The sequence below is a fragment of the Spermophilus citellus genome (assembly GCF_964194105.1).
Source record: "Spermophilus citellus genome assembly, contig: SCAFFOLD_102, whole genome shotgun sequence".
In the NCBI taxonomy this organism is placed as follows: Eukaryota; Metazoa; Chordata; class Mammalia; order Rodentia; family Sciuridae; genus Spermophilus; species Spermophilus citellus.
The window spans coordinates 1630013-1656993 of record NW_027672732.1 but is presented as its reverse complement, the minus strand read 5'-3'; the positions used below and the strand labels follow the sequence as shown (position 1 = coordinate 1656993).

The window sequence follows — 26981 nt, the reverse complement described above, 5'->3', positions numbered from 1 at the left end:
CTCAAGTCTTAACCATATGCTATTTAGATATTTATACAAGACTTTGGATTGTTTGAGGTAGGAATTGAGGTAGAAATCAGCTAAGATTTTTTTTTTTGGTGCTTTGAGGATGGGATAAATGTCATTTGCATGTAAGAAGGGCATACATTTAAAGAGCTGAGATCAGAAGGTTACAGAAGGAAATGTGAATCCCCCATATTCAAGTGTTGAATCCCTAACCCCCAATGTGAGTCTATTTGAAGATAATTTCTTTAGAGAAGTAGTTAGGGTTCAATGAGGTCACAAAGGCGGTACCGTAATTCAGTGGGGACTGGTCTAATAAAAAGAGGAAGACAGCAGATCTCCCTCCCTTCCTCTCCCCCTTCCTCTCTCTCCCCCCTTCCCCTTGCCATGTGAGGTCACATGAGGCACAGTGAAAATGTGACTGCTTAGACCCATTTTTATTAGGATTTTCTTGTGACAATGTTTGTTTTACAGGTTCTTCAGGAATTCAGTCCCCTCATATGGCTGTTTATGCTACCTTTACACCTCTCTATTTGTTTGAAAACAAGATTTTTTCATTAGAGAAGATGGTAAGCATTCAAAACCAAGAAATACATTATTATTTAAGGTGTGTGTAGGTGGTGTGGGGTGGAGGGGTTCTTTGACTTACAGGCACATCCAAAATTATCTTAGATGATTACAATTCTGATTTTTTTAAAAGAGAAAAAAAATATAGTCACACTTTAGTTTTAAATATTTGTTATTATACACAGAAGGAAACGTAGAATTTATAAATGTCAGTGAAAATGATGCATACCATTCCTGAATACTGATTAATGAACTTCCCATACTTAGACCACATATGTTTTCCTAACCTAAGATGATTTAAATTAATCCACACTCTGGCTGGACAGCCAGTTTATGAACTTCCTTGTATCGGAAAATAGTATGATGTAAATGCTACTTGCTTGTTTTCTTTCAAATTTAACAAATGGTAGAAAATTTAGAAAATGTGGTCAAAAGTAACAAAATATTCATGGTATACAAGCCTAAGCACAGGCACTGCTAATATTTTGGCACATATCTTCTATGCATGTTTTCTCTGTGTACTTGTGTTCTTTTTTTATAGAGTGGAAACCAGTTGTTCATTTAACAATTACAATATTAGCATTTTTCTCATGGCATTACATTTTAGTCATTATAATTTTTAGCGATGCATAATATTATGCTGTTGTATAATTTGTAAGTTACCTTTTGTTGTTAGGGAAATTTTTTCCCATTTCCCTGGTAATAGTAAAGTGTATCAAGTTTCTGTACAATATATTTCGACAAATGCTGAATTGCATTTAGAGTGTATTGGGTCCCAATACTGTTTTGTGACTTTAGACATCTGATACTTAATTCTAGGATTCCCTACATTCTAAAGTTACGACCTTAAAGTATAAGACTAGGAGTTACACTGACATAAGTGCATATGAATGTTCCTTTGGTTAGTTCGAAAGAGCTGAGCTTTAAAACATTAATGAAAATTAGCTTTAAATGTAAATACTCCAATTGGAATACTGATTATAGTACTTTACTATATGCATTGTATTTGTCTTTTAGATTAGCTTGGGAGCATAATGTTATCATTTTTATCTTCTTCTCCTTTTCCTTTTCTTCCTCCTTCTTCTTCTTGTTCTTTCTTCTCCTTCATCCTCATTCTATTTTTTAGATAGAGCCATTCCTAACTGCAAAAATATACCATGGAGTAGTGATAACATCATAAAAATGATCAGGCACAGCATGCCATCTTGAGTAGAGGGATAGCAGCAGTTTCTCTGATTTTAAAGTGAAGCTGTGATTAGCTATATTTCAATTGCAGAATCAGAAATTTGTACTGGTTCTAAAAATAAGTAGCACAATATTCCAAGTGTGCTTCCAACTTCTTTCTCAAATCAAGTCTCTTGTTGAGATTAGGGCTGGCCACCTCATCCCTGATTCTTTTCTTAACCTCTTTTCCTGCCACTGATGCAGTCTGGCTCAGATATTCTAGTTAAAGACTATCTGCACTATTAAAGAACACTAGCGTGTTTTGTACAATGCTGTGGCCTCGGGTCTTGAGAGGTACTCAGACTCTTTTAAAAATATTAACATGTAGTCCTAGGATGAATGCTTTACTTAACAAACAACAGTATGCAAAATAATATAATTGAACTTATGGTGGTACTACTGAAAGTCTAAGATTAAACACAAAGTTAATTTTGAATTTAAAAGACACAAAAAAAAACCCTATAAGCACATCTGTGCATTTGCTGGTTAATTCAGTTTATTAATTATCTATTATATGCTAACAATATGCTATGTCCTAAAGACACAAAGTAAGTAAGATTGACCAAGTCTCTCCTCACAAAGTTTAAGAATCTGAGGACGCAATCAGACAATTAAGCAAATTTTGCTAATACGGTTAGAAACCTGTCATAACACCAAGCTCATGAGGTGCCTGCATCATGGTAGATGTAGCTGCACCATGTGTGTTTGGAGTTGTGACCAAATGAATAATTGAATAAATGAATGAAAAAAAATCAATGGAGAAGAAAAAGCACAAATGTCAGTTTTTCCATTGGATAACTAGAGAACTCCCAAGAAAAACTAACAGTTTAAGCTACAACCTTGAGAAGTTACGCAGGTAAACAAGAAAAAGTGTGTTAGCAGCCGCAGTGGTGGGTGAAAGTCAGGTCTTAAAGACCTTTATAAATCCGCACCTAGGATGTTGAAATAGTATAAGGTGTCAGGGGATCTGCAATTAACACAGCAAAGGCAAAAGTAATTAACTTGCCCCCAAGGCTATGATGGTCATAAGAGGGTCATGCTTCTCCTAGTTTGCCTGCTGATTCTCTTAGGTTAGCTCTATCTATGAGGCTGTTCTAGTTTCCTGATAAATATCAGATTATAATAGAGATATAATGTTTTAATAATAAGCCTTTAGGAGACAATCTCTTTCCTAATAAAATTTTATTAAATGGAGAACGCTGCTAAACATTATAACCCCAAAGACAATGAGATCAAGTAAAACAAAGTAAATTACTTGCATTTATTTAAATAAATGAAGAAGATGACAAGAGAAACTATAATAAAACTTGAAAAGGACCAAGATGCCAGGAATTACCCTACACGATTCAACATCCTCCCCACTTGGGTATTCTAAATGATTTTAGTTTTATTTAGATGGATGACTTAGGAGTTTTTAAGAAAGATTCCTCTGTGTGCCAAAGCTCCTGCTCCTTCCTTCAGAAAGTTTGAAATGAAATGGGGTAAAAGAGTAGAAGGAGTTTAGGAAAGGAAATATATAAATTATTCAATAAAAACTTATTGGGCACCTACTCGGTGTTTGAAGCACTATTCTAAATCCCTGTCTGCCTCTAATCCTAATCCAAGGAACTTTGAATTCTTCAATGAAATTTCTTATCATTGAACTCTTATTAATAACATTGTTTTACAAAATCAGAATCATTGTGTAGTACGTTGAAAATAAAATGAAAAATTAGAAATTGCCTTTTTAAAATTTCTCATGCTAAAGTCAAGTTGGTACTTTGGCAGATGACTCAAACAATAAGTAGGTGCAGACACCACACTTTGTTCTTCGGACTGGTACTTTACATTTTCAAAATATTTAAAATCATTTTATTTTCAAACACTCTGGGGTTCAATAAAGAAAGACTTTAAAAATGCAAAGGCTTGTTGCAATAATGAGAAATTAACATAGGTAGGCCAAAAATATCACTCACAAAAATGTTCAGTTTATTGAATGTATAAATACTTCTTGAGTCTGACCTCTATTTTTGATACTGTTGATATGTGACTTTTTTTTGGGGGGGGGTCACTGGGGATTGAACTCAGGAGCACTCAACCACTAAGCCACATCCCCAGTCCTATTTTGTATTTTATTTAGAGACAGGGTCTCACTGAATTGCTTAGCATCTTACCTTTGCTGAGGTTGGCTTTGAACTGGTGATCCTCCTGCCTCAGTCTCTCGGGCAGCTGGGATTACAAGCACGTGCCCCCAGAAGTGTGACTTTTATAGGACCACACCTTTTTAAATACTAAATGAGGCAGGTTTTTATTGAATGACCTCGAATTCTTTCATAAGATTTCATTGAAAGGGGCTGGGGCTGTAGCTCAGTGGCAGAGCGCTTGCCTAGAATGTGTGAGGCTCTGGGTTAGACCCTTAGCACCATGTAACAAACTAAACAAAGTCATGCTGTCCATCTACAACTATAACAAACAAAATTTAAAAAAAAATATTTCATTGAAAGGATTACTTTCAAGTATTGACTTGATCCATGGAAACTTCTAAAACCTGACAAAGTTCAAGCTGTAGGAGAAGTTTCTAGGAAAGTTTTTTTAAAGCCACTTTAAGACATAATTACAGAAATTTTGGAATATTTTTCAGCAAACTGCTAAAATCTAATTTAAAAAAAGGAAAAGAAGAATTTTTCTCTACTTCTTAATTAGGCCACTCTAAAGACCATTAAGTCACTTTTATCTTTACTTTGAATGATACTTTTACATGGCTTTACTGGACTCACTGATTAGCTCCTTCTTAGGATGATTCCTCCAGTTCTAGCTCACGGGTGCCCCCACCTGTTTTGTGTCTTGGTGAAGTACAGATTGACCTGAGTCCTGAGAGCAAGGCAGATTCCAGCTGAAGCAGTAATTTGGAAGAGGCTGATGGGTAGACTGCTGGTCCTTCTAAGTGAAACTTTTGTAAATTTAGAGTCTCAATTGCAGTTATTCCATCAAAATTAATGATGCAAAATTAGAAGGAAGGAAGAGTTATTGGCAAAACCAACTTTAAAGTAATTAATATTGCATTTTATTTTAAGTGTTAAAGCAAGCTGTGGAAGTCAGAATTTGGTTATGGTATACATGTGTTATTATTTAGACTAGTACTTTACATAGTGTGTGTGTGTGTGTGTATGTGTATTTATAACTTCAAATTTCACACACTTTTTAATTTCTGATGGCATATATTAGGCAGAAGTCAGTAACCCAAGTCTATGTAAATATTATTCCTAATTATTCCAAAGTACAGTGGCTTCAGGAGACCTGAGCATTTGAACATGGAAACACTCCTAGATTTGGCAGGGCAGCCTGTGTCCCCTGCACTTGCATGAATGCCACACTGTCGTGACTAATCAGGGGGATTTCCCACGAGGGAGCCCTCTGTTAGAGAGAGAGGGAACAGTCTTAGAAAAGGCAACAGCCTGCCACCCAGTTGACCTGAGCACATTTAGGACAGTGAATTGTCTTTAATATTAGGTAACAATTCCCAGTAATAAACACTAGGATTAAAACTTGGACCTATAAAAATCACGGTGAAAATTTTGGACAATGACTAGAGTGCTAAGATTGTTGCTGTCTCATGAGGATCTTGAGCTTTTAGAACTGATTCTAGTTCTAGTCTCTCATTTTTTTTTCAAATAAGAACATTAGCCTCTCCTCCATCAAAATTAAAAGATGGAAAGAAATATAAATGGTGACAGTGCTTATAATAAAGGAGGTACAAAAATGGATGGTCAAATATCATGGCAATAGCATTTTTATATTGACGAAAGTATGATCTTAAAGCTGGAGGTGATTGAAAGAATCCTTTTGCGTCTTCTCTCCATTTCCTAGGCAAATTCTGCTGAGAAACTTAGAGAATATGGACTCTCCCACATCTGTAGCCATCCTGTGCTGGTGACGCGAAGCAGGTCATGTCCCCTTACAGCCCCACCAAAACCACCTCCCTTACCCCGCTGGAAGCTCATCCGCCCCAAAAAAGAGATGGTCATAACAGATGAACCTCAAGGTAGTATCGTGTTGTCTTGAAATGTTTCCAGTTACCAGTTCTCTTCATAAAAGTTTAATAATTTCTTTTGTGATGAAAGATGAATGTTGAGGTCCAGCTCCATCACTACACCTAAAACGTACTTGAATTTTATATCTAAATTCTATGTTCTTAAAAAATTAAATCTCTACATCTCAGAAACCAAGCATTTTTGTTCATTTCTAAATTGACCAGCCAATCACTTCTCTCTTTGAGTTATTCTTAGCATGATAGGAAAATAGATTGTAGTAAATAATATGGAAACTTAATAGAGTATATCAAGCCTCTGGAATGAATTTCCAAGGGGAAAATCACCACGGAATATCATGCAGAACATAATCTTTGAGTTATATGATTTATAATTAGAACTCCTATAAAAATAGAACTTCTACTATGAAGTGGCCCCCAAGTTAGTGCCTTCATATGGACACAGTGAATGATGGTTGTCCTCAGAAATAAATAGGTTCTCATGGGCTAAGGAGAGGGAGGCCTGTGTTCCCATTCTGTTATTATATTCTCACAATTCATTTTTTTTTAATTTTTTATTGGTTGTTCAAAACATTACATAGTTCTGATATATCATATTTCACAATTTGATTCAAGTGGGTTATGAACTCCCATTTTTACCCCGTATACAGATTGCAGCATCACATCAGTTACACTTCCACTGATTTACATATTGCCATACTAGTGTCTGTTGTATTCTGCTGCCTTTCCTATCCTCTACTACCCCCCCTTCCCTCCCCTCCCCTCCCCTCCCCTCTTCTCTCTCTACCCCCTCTACTGTAATTCATTTCTCCCCCTTGTATTATTTTTCCCTTTCCCCTCACTTCCTCTTGTATGTAATTTTGTATAACCCTGAGGGTCTCCTTCCATTTCCAAGCAATTTCCCTTCTCTCTCCCTGTCCCTCCCACCTCTCATCCCTGTTTAATGTTAGTCATCTTCTCATGCTCTTCTTCCCTACTCTGTTCTTAGTTACTCTCCTTATATCAAAGAAGACATTTGGCATTTTTTTTTAGGGATTGGCTAGCTTCACTTAGCATAATCTGCTCTAATGCCATCCATTTCCCTCCAAATTCTATAATTTTGTCATTTTTAATGCAGAGTAATACTCCATTGTGTATAAATGCCACATTTTTTTTATCCATTCGTCTATTGAAGGGTATCTAGGTTGCTTCCACAGTCTTGCTATTGTGAATTGTACTGCTATGAACATCGATGTAGCAGTGTCCCTGTAGCATGCTGTTTTTAGGTCTTTAGGGAATGGGGAATAGCTGGATCAAATGCTGGTTCCATTCCCAGCTTTCCAAGGAATCTCCATACTGCTTTCCAAATTGGTTGCACCAATTTGCAGTCCCACCAACAATGTACAAGTGTACCCTTTTCCCCACATCCTCGCCAGCACTTCTTGTTGTTTGACTTCATAATGGCTGCCAATCTTACTGGAGTGAGATGATATCTTAGGGTGGTTTTGATTTGCATTTCTCTGACTGCTAGCGATGGTGAGCATTTTTTCATGTACTTGTTGATTGATTGTATGTCCTCCTCTGAGAAGTGTCTGTTTAGGTCCTTGGCCCATTTGTTGATTGGGTTATTTGTTATCTTATTGTCTAATTTTTTGAGTTCTTTGTATACTCTGGATATTAGGGCTCTATCTGAAGTGTGAGGAGTAAAAATTTGTTCCCATGATGTTGGCTCCCTATTTACCTCTCTTATTGTTTCTTTTGCTGAGAAAAAAACTTTTTAGTTTGAGCAAGTCCCACTTGTTGATTCTAGATATTAATTCTTGTGCTATGGGTGTCCTATTGAGGAATTTGGAGCCCGACCCCACAGTGTGTAGGTCGTAGCCAACTTTTTCTTCTATCAGATGCCTTGTCTCTGGTTTGATATCAAGCTCCTTGATCCATTTTGAGTTAACTTTTGTGCATGGCGAGAGAAAGGGATTCAGTTTCATTTTGTTGCATATGGATTTCCAGTTTTCCCAGCACCATTTGTTGAAGATGCTATCCTTCCTCCATTGCATGATTTTAGCCTCTTTATCAAATATAAGAAAGTTGTAGTTTTGTGGGTTGGTTTCTGTGTCCTCTATTCTGTACCATTGGTCCACCCGCCTGTTTTGGTACCAATACCATGCTGTTTTTGTTACTATTGCTCTGTAGTATAGTTTGAAGTCTGGTATCGCTATACCACCTGATTCACACTTCCTGCTTAGCATTGTTTTTGCTATTCTGGGTCTTTTATTTTTCCATATGAATTTCATGATTGCTTTCTCTATTTCTACAAGAAATGCCATTGGGATTTTGATTGGCATTGCATTAAACCTATAGAGAACTTTTGGTAATATCGCCATTTTGATGATGTTAGTTCTGCCTATCCATGAACAGGGTATACTTTTCCATCTTCTAAGATCTTCTTCAATTTCTCTCTTTAGGGTTCTGTAGTTTTCATTGTATAAGTCTTTTACCTCTTTTGTTAGGTTGATTCCCAAGTATTTTATTGTTTTTGAGGATATTGTGAATGGAGTGGTTGTCCTCATTTCCATTTCAGAGGGTTTGTCGCTGATATACAGGATGCCTTTGATTTATGCGTGTTGATTTTATATCCTGCCACTTTGCTGAATTCATTTATTAGCTCTAATAGTTTCTTTGTAGACCCTTTTGTGTCTGCTAGGTATAGAATCATGTCATCTGCAAATAGTGATAATTTAAGTTCTTCTTTTCCTATTTTTATGCCTTTAATTTCTTTCATCTGTCTAATTGCTCTGGCCAGTGTTTCGAGAACTATGTTGAACAGAAGTGGTGAGAGAGGGCATCCCTGTCTTGTTGCAGAATTTAGAGGGAATGCCTTCAATTTTTCTCCATTCAGAATGATGCTAGCCTGGGGCTTAGCGTGGATTGCTTTTACAATGTTGAGGTATGTTCCTGTTATCCCTATTTTTTCGAGAGTTCTGAACAAAAAGGGATGCTGTACTTTGTCGAATGCTTTTTCCGCATCTATCGAGATGATCATATGGTTCTTATTTTTAAGTCTATTGATGTGTTGGATAACATTTATTGATTTCTGTGTATTGAACCAGCCTTGCATCCCAGGGATGAATCCTACTTGATCATGGTGTACAATTTTTTTTGATATTATTTTGTATCCGATTCACCAGAATTTTATTGAGGATTTTTGCGTCTAGGTTCATTAGAGATATAGGTCTGTAGTCTTCTTTCTTTGAAGTATCTTTGTCAGGTTTAGGAATCAGTGTGATGTTGGCCTCGTAGAATGAATTTGGAAGTTCTCCCTGTTTTTTTTTATTTGCTGAAATAGCTTGAAAAGTATTGGTATTAGTTCCTCTTTAAAGGTTTTGTAAAACTCTGCTGTATACCCATCCGGTCCTGGGCTTTTCTTAGTTGGTAATCTTTTGATGGTTTCTTCTATTTTCTCAATTGATATTGGTCTGTTTAGGTTGTCTATATCCTCCTGTCTCAATCTGGGCAGATCATATGACTTAAGAAATTTATCAATGCCTTCACTATCTTCTATTTTATTGGAGTATAAGGATTCAAAATAATTTCTGATCATCTTCTGTATTTCTGAAGTGTCTGTTGTGATATTGCCTTTTTCATCCTGTATGCTAGTAATTTGAGTTCTCTCTCTTTTTCTCTTCATTAGCATGGCTAAGGGTCTGTCGATCTTATTTATTTTTTCAAAGAACCAACTTTTAGTTTTATCAATTTTTTCAATTGTTTCTTTTGTTTCGATTTCATTAATTTCAGCTCTGATTTTAATTATTTCTTGCCTTCTACTTCTTTTGCTGTTATTTTGCTCTTCTTTTTCTAGGATTTTGAGATGAAGTATGAGATCATTTATTTGTTGGTTTTTTTCTTTTTTTAAGGAATGAACTCCATGCAATGAATTTTCCTCTTAGAACTGCTTTCAATGTGTCCCATAGATTCCGATATGTTGTGTCTGTGTTTTCATTTATCTCTAAGAATTTTTTAATTTCCTCCTTAATGTCTTCTATAACCCATTGATCATTCAGTAACCTGTTGTTCATTCTCCAAGTGATGCATGATTTTTCCTTCCTTCTTTTATCGTTGATTTTCAGTTTCATTCCATTATGGTCAGATAAGATGCATGGTATTATCTCTACTCCTTTATATTGTCTAAGAGTTGCCCTGTGCTCAATTTTGCTGGATACACAATTCTTGGTTGGAACCCATTTTCTTTCAGTGTTTGAAATATGTTATTCCAGGATCTTCTAGCTTTCAAAGTCTGTGTTGAGAGATCAGCTGTTATCCTGATTGGTTTACCCCTAAATGTAATCTGTTTCCTTTCTCTTGTAGCTTTTAAAATTCTCTCCTTATTCTGTATGTTGGGCATCTTCATTATAATGTGTCTAGGTGTGGATCTCTTATGATTATGCACATTCAGCGTCCTGTAGGCTTCTAGGATTTGGGATTCTGTCTCATTCTTCAAGTCTGGGAAGTTTTCTCGTATTATTTCATTGAATAGATTGTTTATTCCTTTGGTATGGACCTCCATGCCTTCCTGTATCCCAATGACTCTTAAATTTGGTCTCTTTATGCTATCCCATATCTCTTGGATGTTCTGCTCATGGTTTCTTAACTGTCTTGCTCAGCTGTCTATGTTCTTTTCAAGTTGAAATACTTTGTCTTCATTGTCTGATGTTCTATCTTCTAAGTGTTCTACTCTGTTGGTAGTATTCTCAATTGAGTTTTTAAGTTGGTTTATTGCTTCCTGCCTTTCTAGGATTTCTGTTTGTTTGTTTTTTATAACTTCTATCTCCCTGTATACTTGATCTTTTTCTTCCTGGATTTGTTTATGTATTTCATTGTTGAAGAGATCTTTTCATTGTCTGATTTTGCTGTCTAATGTCTTCCTTGAGACTCCAGATCATCTGAAGCATGTATCTCCTGAAATCTTTATCTGACATTCCATCTGCTGCAGATATTACCTCTTCTAACGTTGAGTTGACCTGCATTGCTTGTGGTCCTTTCTTTCCTTGTCTCTTCATACTGTTCGCGTTTCTTTCTGCTTACTGAGACTGTTGTGTTGTTGAATTTTCCCCCTATATATTTGTATTACTCTTGTATATTTGCAAAGTCTCCCGCGCAGGCACGGGCAGGGGCTCTGGTCCTCCTCCAATTGGGGCGCTGTGCCTACCACATCGGCAGGCCGCTGGGCCTGTTCTGCTGGTTGGTAGCAGGTGCGCCTACCTTGTAGGCGCGTGGGGCGGCTCTGCCACTCCCAGGTTGCTGGGCCTGACCTGCTGGTGGGTTGCAGGTCCGGCTACCTTGCAGGCGCGGGGGGAGGGCGCACACCTATTTGTATTTAGACAGTTACGCAAAATGGAGGATGTAATGCTTGGGATGAAAGTTGGGGGGAAGGGGAAGGTAGGTGCTCTTGAAAAGAAAGAAGGAGAGGGAGATAGATAGCATAGAGGAGAATGGAAAGAGCCGTAAAACTTGGAAGGGGAGAGAGAGAGGGAAAAGGGAGAGAAAAAATTAAAATGAAATAGGAAATAAAATTAGGTCTTAGAGATCCATTTTCTTCTCTTCCCGTAGGCAAAGCTGTGCCCTCCGGGCTGAGTTTTGCCCTCAATGTGTCAACATCAATCCCTGTAAGGCGGTTCCTGGGAGTCTCTCAATCCTGTTGGTCCAGATCCGTTTCACTTCTACGGCCCCTCCTCCCCTTCCTCCTGCCAGCCAGCCAGGTCCTGCTCACCGGAGGCAGTTCACCAAGGATTTGGTTACACTTTCAGCCCCACCGAGTGCTCTATTTCCCTAACTACTGAGCACTCTCGCTGTCATTCATCTAAGCCCCAGTGCTGTGGAGCTGTAGTCTGGGAGTCAATTGTTTAATTTTTCTGGACCCCTTTGGTGGGCACACCTTCGGAATCTGGCAGCTAAGACCATTGGTGTCGCTGCTGGTGGTAATAGGAGTTGGGGGTCGAGGATCCCCTCTACTTCCCTCAGCCCCTACAGTCACAACCACACTGCTGGCGGTAGGAGGAGTTGGGGGTCTGGAGTGTCCTCTGTTTCCCTCCGCCCCTACCGTCACACCCTCTCAATTCGCGGTTGGGGGATTTGGGAGTGGGGAGTCTTCTCTGCTTCCCTCTACCCCTACAGTCATGCCCTCGTCACTGGCAGTAGGGTGAGTTGGGGGTCGAGAGTCCTTTGGCCCTTATGGTCACGCCCATGGAGAGATTTTGAAGTTTCCCGGTTGTTTGTATCTGATGTGGGTGGGAGTCACACACCTGCTAAAGTAGATTCCGCTGGGAAGGAATCTCTTTGGCCGAACTTTGGTGACTTCCCCTCTCTGCTATGGCGGGCCCCTGGCTCCTTGCCGGAGTGTCCGAAGGGTGGGGTGGAACTGGCTTGTCTCTGGTCTGACACAATCTCTGGTTTTAGTTCCCAGTTCGCTATTTCGTAAAGGGTTGGTTAGATTCCCTTCACGCTGTCTGGGGGGGGGAGCCATTTGCCGGGTGGGCGGGACTGTTAGTAGAGCTGGGAGGGCACGGGCTATCTTCTGGGCCAGGCAGGGACACTTCTCGCTGCGCCGGGCTGCCGGTAGAGTCGGGCAGCTGCGGCCGTGTGGCTAAGATCCGGGCAGGTGGAGTGGCCGTTCGCTGAGCGAGAGCAGGGCCTCTCGGGACGGCGAGGTGGCGGGTGCCATCTGCGGGTTCGGGCGGGCCGCGCCGCTCGGGGCCGCCGGCCGCTTTCTGAGGCGGCTGGTGGCTGCGGGACTGGACCTCCGCGCCCGCGTGGCCGGCCAAGATCCACTTGTCTGGGACAAAGTGACACTTCTAATAAACCTACCAATTCCCGGCAGGTCCCCTCTTCACGGAATTTTGCTAGAAGTTCCTCAGTAGGTAGACTGCCGCTGTTCCAATGGGTCTTTCTGATCCCGTTAATGTGGAGACATTGGAATCACTGCTTCCTCGCTGGCGGCCATGTTGGATCCCCCTCACAATTCATTTTTAACTTCCTCACAGTCCATGTCTTAAAACCTTCACATATTTTTTTCTCTACAAGTTTTCGTTCTTACTCTATTTTTTTCCCATGCACATAATATTTAAATAAAATCAGGACCAAGAGAGCAAGAAAAGGAATGAATGAGACCATAAGTGCAAAATCAATTTTAAAGCAAAAACACGAAATGAGGGGATGGATTTTTAAAAAGAAACACTAATAATCAAACATTGAGATATAAACCAATAATTCATATTTGAGTATGTTTATTCAACATACATATTCTTCCCATAGCTAATTTAGCATGTATACTTTTAAATACAGGATGAAGAAAACTGGAATGCTATGGGTTGTGTGTGTGTAGTGTGTGTATGTGTGTGTGTGAATATATATATATATATATATATTTTTTTTTTTTCTCATTCCCAGAAGCTTAAATTATCCTGTTAAAAAATAGACTTTGTTATTATTTTAATGTACATCTCCTTGATTTTGCATGTTTTCCATTTGTTTTGTCTGATATTTCATTATTTTATAATTCTATTAATTCAGTAACATCATTTTCTGGAAGTTATTGCATCAGAGATTGTATAAATGATGGACTTCTTTTACTACAATTAAATAGCTGAGGCAATTAACTTATAAGGAGGAAAGGTTTATTTGGGCTAATGCTTTGAAGATTCCATTCTAAAATTGGTTTGGTACTCTAAGGAGCCATCATACACAGAACACATGAAAGGCAGACCGTTCATCTCATGAGCCAGGAAGCAATGAAGAAGAAGAAAAAAAAAGACTGTGAGCCCTCAGTCTCTTTCAAGGGCACATCCCCAATGGCCCAAGACCTCTCACAAGGCCCTACCTCTAAAGGTTCCACCACCTTCCAATAGTGCCACTCTGGGGACCACGCCTTTATTTAACACTGGGCCTTTGGAGGGCATTCAACCTTGAAGCTATAGCAGGAGTTTCATTCAAAGGTCATCTGAAATACAGTGAAACAGTGAAGGCAGAGCCATAGTGAACGTACACTTGCCACTTACCAAAGGCATCACTGCTGAGCTTTAGATATGCTTCAGCGGTGGATCCCAGGATTCATCCTTGTATCCTTTTGAGTGGTGGGACTGTCTTTGCATTGCTTTAACTCCTGCTGTCACTTCAAAGGTGGGTAATAGTTTATTGCAAGTGACAAGAGAACTGTGTCCCAGTCACAGAGGAAATTGTAAGACTCAGTGGTACTCAGGAGCTTAAAACTGCCCTAATCACATAGATTGAAATATTTACCTGTTCCTCGCCTCTTATATCCCACCATAATTTATACATTTTAAAAATATAAATTACAACTGGTAACCATGTAATTTTCCTCACATTTGCTCTCTGCCTACATTGACACCACCAGTACAGCTGATAGCAAAGATTTCTCTAGCACAACATGGGTTATCCTTGCCAGAAAGGAACAAAAAGAAAAAAAAAGTCTGTTTGGGGTGGAAAAGAGAAATGATGGATTTATTTTTTATTCAGGCTCAGCCACCTCGCCCTTTCTGCTAAATTCTTTCAGACATTGCCACATATTATTTTGAGTTCAGCAGTGACTTGTTGGTACCAACAAAGTGCGTGTGCTGCTTTGAGTTCCAAGAACTCCTTCTTTCCCTCCTTCATCTCTTCCTGCCTGCCTGCCTCCTAAATGCTATGTTTTAGTTAAATGCAATGAGTCACTAAAAACAGTTGTTCATTCAGAGCATTAAGGAATAACAGAATGAAAGGAAGAACACTGAACATACAGGTGTCCTCTGATTTTGCAACCGACTGTTGTGTAATTCTGTCATATTCTCTGTAAATTGGGGATGGTAATCTCGTGATTGGTAAAATTCTATACCGGCAGTGTCCTTACCCTAGGGATGTCATATAATTGTCTTTATTCTCTCTATTAGTCTCAATAATTAAATTAAAAAGTAACCAAAAAAATAGGGAGAGAGATCATTTTGGAGGATGACAATGGAATAATCAGGGAAAATTTGTCTGTACTGTGTTATAGCCTCACTTCTCTTCCTCATGTCCAATTTCAGTGCTCACCATGGGAAGGCACAAGCTGTGTTCCCACTTCTAGATCAGCTTCAGAGTTAGGAGTGTCCGCAGATCCTCTCTTACCTGGTGCTTTTGTTTCTACTCTGATCTTTAGTTTATTACATTTTCTGTTCCTCCACTAAGTTCTCCCATTTCCTCTTCCAGTCTTAAGTCACTGTGTTGTAGAGGCTAACAAAGGGAACACATTTTTTTAGTAAAAAACTTTCTTTTATAGAAAAATCATTCTTGTACTTGAAATAGCAGCAAATGCCAAGTAATATTTCTTTAAGATATTACCATCTTTCCCCCTCGAGACTTAATTGTTTCATATCACACTCTAGGAAGCAAATGTGGTACAGAAAAAAAATTAATATTGGCAAGATCATAAACTGTTTCAGTAAAAAACCCTTAAGTATCTTTGTAAATTTCAATTTAACTGTATTGAAATATGTTGCATAAACATAAAAATATGCTGCATAATTAATCTAATCAGAACTGCATTTAATGTTAAGATCTGCATACAATTCTAAAAGTCTTTTTAAAATGTATATCACAATTCCTAACTGCTACTTTTTAGAACCAGTAATAAAGAAGCCTGAACAGTTTCTTGAGATTCCAAGTCCATTTTTGAATTACAGAATGACTCCATTTACAATTCCAACAGAAACGTAAGTATAAACATTCTTTATCAGAAATACATCTTGTTGACAAATAAAGTACTTTGTGGTGTGTGTTGTTAAAAAAATAACACTAAATGAAAGTATTTTGAAGAACATTAAGGAAAAGGCAAAATATAGGTACGTAGGTAGATAGGTGATAGATGGATAAATAGATGATAAATAGATATTTCCTAGATGTCCTAAAACTTGTGAATACACTTATTCACTTATTAATATTAAACATCTTTGACTCAACTTTTTATGTGTGAATCTTATAGACTAAATGTTTGTCTTCGCTCCAAATTCATATATTGAAGTCCTAACCTGGAATGTGACTGGATTTGGAGACGAAACCTTTTAAGAAAGTGATTAAGGTTAATTGAGGCCTATGGTTGGGGCTCTGAGCTGATAATATTAGTGGCCTAAGAGGAGAGACTCCAGAGAGTTTGCTGTTGGTCTGTTAGTCTGTCTCTTTCTCCTCCTCCCTGCACATACACCATGGAAAAGCCATGTGCACAGAGAGGAGGTGACTGTCAGCAAGGAAGCAATGAAGAGGCCCTTCTATGAAACCAATCCTGCCAGCACCCACTCTGATCTTGGCCTTCCTGTTCCAGAACTGTGAGAAAATAAATGTTTCTTATTTAAATCACCAGCCTATGACATTTTATTATGTCAGCAAACTAATATAGATTTTGGTACTAAAAAGTGTAATACAGTGTAATGGCAATTTGAAAATTGTGGGTGTTGCTTTAGAATGGGGTACAGCTAGAGGAGTTGTGAGGTAGATGCTGGAAAAATTGCACATTGCTGGGAGGAAACTGTTGGTAGGAGATGCTGACAAGGCTCCAAAAGAAAAGAGGAGATCTGGATAGGAAGCCCCATTATCACGGAAAACATAAATGACGATAAACAGAATATTGGTAGAAATATGAACATTAATGGCTGTCCTAGTGAAGCCAGATTTAAAGTTAGGTAGTCAGTGTAGTTAGGTAAATCGGGTCTAATATCGAGTGAAATCTAAAATGGAGGCCAAGCTGAGAATGACTCAGGGAAAACACAGGACAATGGAATGTTAATGAAGTCCCGGAAAGGCCCTAGGCCAAAGTCCATCCCAAAGAAATGATAATGAAGTCCTTCCTGCCCAGATTACTTCTTTGGCCCACCTGTGTCCCAACCCCTCCCACCTACATTTCATCACCAAAAGTATAAGAAGGGGAAACAACCGCACTTCCGCGGATTCCACCTTTTGGGTCCCCTTCTTCCTCTGGGAGAAGTCTTTTCTGCTGTCCTTTAATAAACTTCTACTTTCTACTCTGACCTTGCCTCGGCGTGCTTCTTTGGTGTTATTCTTCAACATCGGGGAAGCAAGGACTCGTCACCGGTCAACAGCGGTATCATATTGGAGGTCCCACCGAGATCTACGCCGAGGTAAGCGCCTCTTTACGCACCCCATGTCTGTTTGAGGTGCATCTTTTTCTCTTTCTTTCTTTCTGGAGGATAAGGTGGGCACCCGACGGCTACTTAAACGCAATTAGTGCAGCTGCCACTCTTCAAGACTCGGGTGAGAGGTTTCCCGGCCTAAGCAGCTCTCAATCACCTGTTCGGTACAGAGCAGGCATGTTGTGTTCTGTCAAAGCCGCTTCCAACTTTTCTGTCTGGGCCCGGAGAGCAATTGGTGTGAGTACACAGTGTCCCTAATCCCGATCTGCCTCGGATGCGTGGAGGTGGAGGAAGGAGTTTGGAACAACTGCGGAATTCCGGTCTGGGCTACTCTCAGAGGATTCTTAAGGTTCCTTTCTCTTGAGCCCCCTTCCGACAGCCCTCAGGGGTATCTAGGGTGATCGGTAGATGAATGGCACTGAGGGAAAGCCCCAATCACATTTGCCTCCGTATGGGCTACGCGCAACACTCCCAACCCCGCATCCATTCCTCCTGGATGCTTTCCTTCCTTCGCAGGTCAGAAATGTTAGCAATTCAGGCTGTAGGACTGAGAAAAAGGCATAGGATAATTAGCAAAATCTGCCCAGGTTCCCTAAGATGCATAGGTAACTTTTACTAGTCTGTTTTACCGCCCCAATGTTTAAAATGAGCTGCGTTCTCTAAGCTACTAGAGAGGCATTTTTAGAATCAACTCCTCCGGTAATCTGCTACCTTACAACCAGTAGATATCCCTTAACACTTAGGCAGCTCCTTTAGTCTACAGAGCAAAGACAACAACAAAAGAGCACACGATTCTCTTTTGCAATGGTTTTTTAGTGGTCGGGAGGAAAGCAGTAAGGCCCTTAAGTCTGAATCCTCCCAGGGTCTCTGGCACAGGGCAAACTGAGATCCTAGCACTTTGCTAAAGGGGACCAGAAACCCCTTGGCAAAGCAAGGTGAGAGACAGGTTTTCTGGACCGTTTAGGAAGCTCAAACTTAGGGAGACGTCCCTCATGAGAACAGTTTTCTCTGGCGCAGCGTGGGTGCCTGAATCCTGTTTTCTTCTCACTCAGACTGGAGCTTCTCTCTCTCCAATACGCCAGGTGGACCACTAGCCTGCGTATTGAAAAATTGGGATAGATTTGAACCTCAGATGCTCAAGAAAAAGCGCCTCATTTTCTTGGCCTGGCCTCAATACAAACTCTCTGGAGAAAACTGGTCACCAGAGGAAAATATCAATTTTAATACAATTTTACAGTTTGATAAAATTTACAAAAAAGGAAATGGTGTGAGGTGCCATATGTTCAGATTTTCTTTGCTCTCAGGAAAAATCCTAAATTATGCCAACAGTGTAAAGTAGACTTAGCTATGATATCTGCCATGAAGAGAAAAAATCTTGGACTCACTGAGGAAAAAGAATCAAGAGAAAAATTTGGTCCGATCAAAGTACATACCCCCTTCCCCCTTCAAGACCTAAGGCAGATAAAAACTGACTCTACTGGAAAGTTAGGAGATATGCCAGATTGCCTAGGATTGGATCTATCCAAAGGAGCTAATCTTGCAAGTGAAAGGGAAACTGAGGAATTCCCAGCAGCTGCCAGAGCCATTTTCGCTTTGGGGAAATTTCCTCATAATTTCCTTCACTGTAAGGATTACTCCACATAAATGCAGTAAAGTCAGTCACACTGAGACCCTTAATTTTACACCTATAGTTGCCCTTATGTGAGAACATCTGGTCCACTCATGGGGAAATCTAAGGTGCCACTGATAGGAGTCATAATTAAATGGAAGTTCAAAACCTGGAGAGATTTTTTTCTTATCTGGTCTGTTTTAAAGGTTATTATAGATTGTTTCTTGGAGATAATCTAGGCTAAATGTGTGTCTAAAAGATGTTTCATTGTAACATCTGGTATCTAAATGAGTTTGAAGCATTGCGTAATCTTGCAGTTAAAAGTTGGGGTTAGTTAATTGTTTAGTTTGTGATTTCAGATAATTCATGCCAGAGAACTTAAATACTTAGGATAGAAAATTAAAAGAACTATACTTCTAAGTTGGCAAGTAACTCCCAATCATTCAGTTTTATTTTTTCATCAATTTTTTGAACTGGGTAGCCTAAGGAGATTTCACTAGGTATACAGTGCATTGATTTGGGCAAGGATAGTAAATTATGATTTGGTATGTTTCTCTCAGTGTGTAAGATTTAGGAAAAAGTGTTGAATTAAAACGTTGGTCTGGCTTATTGAAATGACATTAATTAGCAACAGTCTTGGGAATTTTCAAAGTTTAATTTTAGATATACATGGTAGTGTGTGGATTTTTTCCAGGTGATTTAATGTAACTTAATACTACTTTAGGAACTTCAGAACAAAGAAAGTAGCTTAATGATCCTGAAGGAACTTCTTCTGATGGTGGCTTTTATATTATCAAGAAAGATCCTATTTTCAGTTTTGTGTGAGCAAGTTTTTCTAGTGTAGTAAGATATAACAATGATCTTAAACTTTTACCATATTTTCAACTTCCAAACCTGAAAATTGTGACTTATGGTTAAAATGCCTTAGACGTGAAGTTTCTGCTCAAAATTCCAGTTTTCCCAGTTCCTTCTAGACCTCAGCCAGGACTTAAATTGATATGCAAATAAAAGAAGCCTGGAGCACTCAGTAGGAGACAGATCTGAGGCCCAAGGAAAAAAAAAGTAAAGGTGTCTTTTACCTGAACTCAAACTAGATTAAACCAAAGAGTAAATTGTATGGCATTTACTAATTACTGGCCGGTCAATTTTTTCTAGGACTTTTGCCTTTTCTTAGATTCTATGTTTTTATTTTTGAGCTCATAATTTTTATTCTACAGACAAGCTAATGTTTTTCTGATAAGTTCTATTTTTGATCAACTGGAGTTTTTTAAACATTGCAATGAGATTTCACCTGAGAAGGCTGCGAGGCCTTTTGTGTTATGTGTTACACTTGTGTTACGTGTTGTATGTCGGTATGTCTGTCTGTGTGTATGTCCATATATCATGCAGTGATATGACAATTGACAGATGAGGAGCGCTCATGAAAAATTAAAAATGGATCCAAATATCTTTGATTCACGTGATTCAAATGGCTCAATTTAAGTTGGGTAAACAGATGAAAGTAAAGATGTCTTTAAAATTAAGCTTATAAGTTTTTCTAGGTGTTCAAAAAGGCCCTAATAAAATGTTGATGTCTATGAAATAATCTGCTTAAATTCAAAAATTTACAAGTATTGTTTCAAAATGTGAACAGAAAGAGGTTAACAGATAAAAAGAGAAACTAGAAGGTTCTAGGTATGGATTTAATAGAGGGAAAGTGTGTTTCTGGTTAAGAGTTTAAGTAATTAAGAGGTTTAAGTAAGTGATGAAGAAGGTCTGTGCAAGTTGGTTATAAGTGTAAGTTTTTGAGCAAGTAATCTTAAAGACATTAAACAGCTGGTTAAACAAGTGCTGTTGTTTTAGAAAATTGTGCTATGTTATTTCTTTAAAAGCTAAACTTGGTTAATATAAAAACATCAATGTAATTGGTGCCATTAATGTGTTCATATCTTCCAGGTATACAAGTCTGTAAGGTAGAAGCTTTAGAAAGAGCATTATATCAAGCTGGTGTTCTAAAAGTGTATGGTAATTTTAGGCTTAAAAGAAAAACATGTTGGAAATTTATCATTTGTGTTCTATAACTGTACTTATTATCAATAAGTTATGTAAAGTTCCATGTTACTTTCTACACTGAGATACAATTTAAATGTATTTTTAAGTTAATGAGAGCCTAATCTATGTAAAGGTTTTATTGCAAAAAACAAAAGTACTTTGCTACTTTTCTACAAAAGGTTAAAAGTTTTCAGCCTTTCTTTAATTCATGTTTTAGATGTGATATTATGTTGTGTTAGCTAATATTCATGTGAACTTAAGCAACAATTTATGTAGGCTTTGTAAAATGATGTTTAAAAAAGGCAAAAGATCAGCTTCAGAACTATAGTATTTAAGATTTATGAAGAGCCCCACCTTACTTGAGATAAGGCTCTATGTCCCATCTCATGTGAAAGTGACTATGAAAGAAGTAGGCTAGATTTCAGTACACTTAAAATTGTGTCCAAAAGTTGGTTTTTGTCACGATTGCCAGGATCTCAAACAGGGGATATACTCCACCAAAATTCAAGGTAGCTATTATATGAACTAAATGTTTTTACTCTTGATAATTTTATCTTATAGTTTTCTTATAAATGATTTAAGATTGCCTGTTAATGTTTTGCAGAGGTACTCACAACCTGGGTTAATTTAAGACAAGAAGTTATCACCTACAGGATAGAGAGATAGACATTAAAGCTCAGTGCTCTTAATATAAGGCTGTTAACTTATTTGCTAGATGTTTAAGATTAAGTTTTAAAATTAAAAATTTGGCTCTTGCCCTCAGAGTCAGTCTGAATCAGGGAATAGGGGACTTCTTCAAAGGGCTCTGCAACTCTAGGCCACATAACCTCCCAATCAGGGAGATTAATGAGACCAGTGGAGGACAGGAAGCCAGTCAGTGCATTTGCTGTAAAGAGGAGGGTCATCAGAGAAGGGAGACATCCCTGATGCTTCTGAGGGAAGCCGTATGGTCAAGCAAGGCCTGGACCCATCCTAGCGCAAATGGCACTAGCAGAACTGAGAAGCTGCTGTGAAGTTCCCGAGGACTCCCACCCAGAGTAACTCAGCTGACTGTTAACAATAGATTGAAACAAAAGTCAGTTTGACTTGCTTCATCTTAAACACTTAGCAAAGACAGTCAAAGCCAAGACACAGCTATTCCTGGACACTTTAATAATAATGATAGTTAAATGAAACTTCCATAAATAAGTAAACTGAAGGCTACAAAAGAGATTCTTAGACAGAAATGCCTGATAACTACCAAAAGAAACTGCCAGAGTAGTTTTTAGTTTAAGGCCCACAGATATTTCTAACCAACGCAGGTAGGCTTGATGTTTGCTAGTATGGTTATCCAGCCCTGTGTAGCAGAATTAAAGATTTTTCTATTAGACACAGAGGTCATACTAGTAAAAGGATTTTGCAGGATCAGATGGCATTAAATTATTAGACTATATCTTAAAGGAAAAGACATCTGTAACCCTAAATGTTGTGTTGACATCCCTGACATTTCTGGCAATGTGGCAAATATTCTTAAAGATTTACATGCTCAGATAGAAGCCATGTCCTCAGCAACTTTGTCATGGAGACAATATCTTAGCTCCTGGTTCTTGGTACTTCCTGGTGGAAAACATTGTTAGTCTTTGTCTTTGCCATCATACTCATTGGCATATTCCTGTGCTATGGGATTTATTGCTACATCAATATGGTTCCAGTACTAATGAATTCTTGTTTCTCTTATAGACCACCCATCACTCAGATGGCCTTCCAGTCTATTACTTCTCAATCGGACTTCTATCATGGGCCACTCTATAGACCCGATTTTTAAAGGGGGACTCCAAACTGCTTGCCCCAACATCGCCCCTTTTGTCAGCCTGAAGAAGCCAGAAAGATCTTCGCCCCCTTTCCTTACAGCAGTAAGGAGTTCCCAAATTAGAGGGGGGAATGAAGCCAGATTTAAAGTTAGGTAGTCAGTGTAGTTAGGTAAATCGGGTCTAATACCGAGTGAAATCTAAAATGGAGGCCAAGCTGAGAATGACTCAGGGAAAACACAGGACAATGGAATGTTAATGAAGTCCCGAAAAGGCCCTAGGCCAAAGTCCATCCCAAAGAAATGATAATGAAGTCCTTCCTGCCCAGATTACTTCTTTGGCCCACCTGTGTCCCAACCCCTCCCACCTACATTTCATCACCAAAAGTATAAGAAGGGGAAACAACCGCACTTCCACGGATTCCACCTTTTGGGTCCCCTTCTTCCTCTGGGAGAAGTCTTTTCTGCTGTCCTTTAATAAACTTCTGCTTTCTACTCTGACCTTGCCTCGGCGTGCTTCTTTGGTGTTATTCTTCAACATCGGGGAAGCAAGGACTCGTCACCGGTCAACAGCGGTATCACTAGGGAGATTTCAGGTGGAAACAAGGAGCAGGTTATTTGAAACTGGAGAGAAAGAAACCCTTATTGTTAAGTAACAAGGTAATTGGCTAAATTGTGTTCTAGTGTTGTATAGAAGTTAGAATTTGCTAGCAATGTTATTGGATATTTAGCCAAGGAGATTTCTAAGCAACTCAAGATAAGAGAGATATACTGAAGAAGGAATTATCAAGTAAAAAACAAACAAACAAACAAACAAAAACCCCCAGAACTTAAAGATTTGGAAAATTGTCAGCTCCCTTTTATTGCAAAAAAAATGAGAAAGGATGTTGTGAGGAGAAGGCCAAGGGTACACAGAGCCATCACTAGATAATGGGATGACACCAACAGAAATCATAGTTTGTACTGAAGGAGATGAGAATAGGACTGAATAAGGAAAGGCTGTGGGACTTCTGAAACTCAACAGAACTATTCAGCTGCAAATATGCACCTTCAACTATGGAAAGAATGACCCCTGGGAGGATTCAGAAGTCATCTGGGCCACCTCTCCCACCCAGGCCCTTGATTGCAGCCTGAGGCAGCGGGACCACCCCACAGTACTCTGGAGGTGACACTGCCTAAAGTGTTAACATTTGGAGCTCTTGAGACTGGGTCAATGTATTTTTGCATGTGAGAAGGAATTTGGGATCTAGGAGTAGAATGCTGTCACCTGAGAATTTGAATTTCCACCAGAATTCATATGTTGATGGACTGACCCCTAGTGTGGCTCTATTTGAAGATGGAAGTGGTTTGAATGTGTTTGAAGATGGTTTGAGTGTGTTCCCCAGAGTTCTTGCATTAGAAACTTAATACCCAATGCAACACACGGGAAGATGGAGAGTAAGAAAAGGCGTATTAAAGGCCAAGACCCTCAGAGGCTGGGGCTATATCAGTTGGTAGAGTGCTTGCCTTGCATGCACAAGGCCTTGGGTTCAATCCCCAGCACAAAACAAAACAAAACAAAACCAACAACAACAACAAAAAAAAATCAAGACGCTCATGAAAGAATTAATGACATTATTATGGCGTGGGTCAGTATCATGAGAGGATAAGAAGGGATATATGATAGACAAGGGTGCTGACTTCTTGTGCTCACTTGGTCTACTCCTTTCTGCCCTCTTGCCTTTCTGAGATGATGCAGCATGAAGATCCTGTCAGATGCTGGCAGCATGGATTTTGGACTTCCTAACCTCCCAAACCATGAGCCAAATGAATCTCTTTTTTAAAAAAATATTAAGTTACCCATTCTCAGGTGTTCCGGTATAGCAACAGAAATAGATTAAGACAGGAAGTCATTAAAGTTAAACAAGGTCATAAGTATGGAGCCAGGCCTGATCGAGTAAAGTTAATGTCCTTAAAGTATGAGACACTAGGAAGTGCCTTCTCCAGGCACACATTGTGAGGAAAGTTCATACAAGCACATGGCTTTAATTTTGTCATGGAATCCCAAGCAGACTGACAGAGCAAGCACCATATTTCACAGGAAGACAGAAAAATGACATCTCATCCTGAATAGACATCAACTTTTGGGATGGTGGAAGGATCTGTTGCATATGTAAGTAAATAATTACAATATAATTTAATAATTGCCATTAAAAAGTTATGACTCAGATTCTGTGGTTGTATCTCCAAAAAACATATTTGTACAAATAATTAGAGTCCTAAGTACAGGACTCCTGGCTTCGGTGCTCGTGCTAGAGGTGAAGAACTTGCCTTTAGCCTGTGATGTGGGTGACTCTCCTTCTGACTATCAAGGTCCCCTCTTCCTGTCAGGCATAAGCTCATCCAGAGCTTGATGTCCTTTCTTCTTCCTCTTCCTCCATCACCCATGCAGTCTTCCAGTTGAAAGTTCACACTTTGGAGACACAATGGAGGGTAAAGTTTGGAGGCAGCTGCTGTGTTGGTGACTGCATGGTTAGCTTAGTTACCCTTACAAACATTTCTTGCCACACGGTCCCAGCCCTTGTCTCTCACCAGCCTCTACTGCTTTTGATTTAGGGTTTGACTTAGGATTCAATGGAGAGGTTCTGGGTACTCTCTCTGATTTGGGGTGCCTTTTGGTTTTCCTAATGGTACTGAGGGTTTTTCTGGCCTGATGTTTTGCCAACAATCTGTTCTCATCTGTCCCTGAGGAATGTAGCACAGCCCAGATCATGGCACTCCTATTTTGCCATTTCTACATGACTTTGCTTTTATATTTTGACTTCTTCTGAGACCCTAGTGGAATGGTAGTTGGGAGAAGGGGGACATTTCTGTATTGAGTCTATTATCTTGAACTGTGTAAGCCTTCTTGGGCTGTCCCCTCATTGACATTTCCCTTCCCACGCCTGTTTGTGCCTCCTTATTCCTTACCCAGTCAGAACTCCCTTCACCGTGATTAATCTGCATTCCCCGTTTCTTATGACCAATTAACCAAACAACCTGAAATCAAGAAAAATACCCCAATTATTAACAAAAATCACAAATTTTTCTGAAGTTTTGATGGAAAGTTTTGATAGATTGAGGGATGCTTTGTATTTTGGTCATATTTGAGCAACCCAAATAAGTAAAAAGGGAATCCTAGGTACTGCTGCTCCTAAATCATCAGTCATGGCACTGATGAGGATCCCTCTGGTCACCATCAGCCTTGGCCTCCCAAGCTTCTCACCATGCTGTGTGGCCTCTCCTGTCTCTTCCTCTCCTGGTCCTCCTATTTCATTGTTATTCAGAGAGGAGGATAGCTTGCAATTTTGTTTTGCATTATAGCCCCCTTACAGATCATGCTTTCCAGCACTTACCTAGTACCCTTTCTCTCCTATCTTAGTGTGGCACCTGCTAGAGCCACTCCTGGGATGGCCAAGGATCCCAACAACCAAGTGTGGGGAGTGGAGCCTGAGATCTGAAGTAGCATTTTGGCAGCACTGCTGGGCAGGGGCCGTCCAATCTCCTGGCCAAATGTGGCAACACCTTCTGTGTTCTCTCTCAGTTTATTTTTTTTCCAATATGGATGCATCAAATGTTTTCCAAAATTTTAGTCCGCTTCCTTTTTGACTGACAATTCTGGAATTATTTTATCTTCTAGCATTTTACAGTAAGCAGTCAAGAGAAACTGAACCACAACTTCAACAGTTTGCTAGAAATGTCCTCAGTTAAAACTCCAATTTCATTTTGATAGGAAGCAGGAACATGAAGTTCACGGGGTAATTCCATAGACTGGGCTTACTCGCTGGCCCCCCACATGCTTTTTAAAAAGCTATTTACCTGAGGCCAATCTGGTCCTGCTCTGGCTTGGGTCAGTGGGATTTTACATTTCTTTATAAATACCCTGTCATCCCCAGGAATATTCTCTGGTCAGAGAAATCTAAGACTCCTCCCTGTCGAAAAAAAACACAAATTACCCTAAATAGGGGAATTTTGTGACCTTTATACAGACCAAAGATTCCAAGATTCAGAAAAACAGTATAACTAAAAGCAAAGACCATCAATCCTAAAATCTGAAATACAAGTTCCAATCAGAACCATTTCACACTGGCCAAGGTGACCAAGAGTTACCTTTAGATCTTTAACATTATTCTAATCTTATTACAATAGCAAAATTATCCCTCTCAGTGGGTTTTCCTAGGGTACCTGTGGCTAAGACCATGCACAATAGAGACTTAGAAATCTGATGCAATACTACTGTCAATCAAGAGTTAAGAGGTGATATCTGGTGGGACTGTCTAGAAACTTCCCTAAGACCCCCAACTAGGGAACAAAGGGAGCATGCGGGCATTCTCTTTTTTGAGAGAACCTATCCTCTTCCTTGAGGGCATCTTTTACTTTCTCCTCTAATAAGCTTTGCTATAATTTTACTATGAAATCTTCTCACGTGAGGACACAACATCTGAGAAACACAACACAACCCCCAGATTCCTGGAACTACAGTTAGTAAAAGTCTCTTCCACTTTCCATAAAGTACCAGCATAAAACATAATTCAGTTGTGTTCTTGCCCATTTGATAAAAATGAT

General features: G+C 39.2%; 2 protein-coding genes across 2 annotated transcripts in view; both read left to right on the top strand.

The window, feature by feature from the left end:
* LOC308640687 (ras-related protein Rab-32-like) overlaps nucleotides 1–26981 on the top strand; it is a gene marked incomplete at its 3' end in the record, with an annotated part of 422333 nt that overhangs the window by 10604 nt on the left and 384748 nt on the right. The gene's annotated exons all lie outside the window — the stretch shown is intronic.
* Nucleotides 1–26981, top strand: part of LOC308640680 (androglobin-like) — a gene marked incomplete at both ends in the record, with an annotated part of 138925 nt that overhangs the window by 10031 nt on the left and 101913 nt on the right. The window contains 3 exon segments of the mRNA XM_081312475.1: nucleotides 478–572; nucleotides 5641–5815; nucleotides 15450–15540. Coding sequence (XP_081168601.1) covers nucleotides 478–572; nucleotides 5641–5815; nucleotides 15450–15540 — 361 coding nt within the window.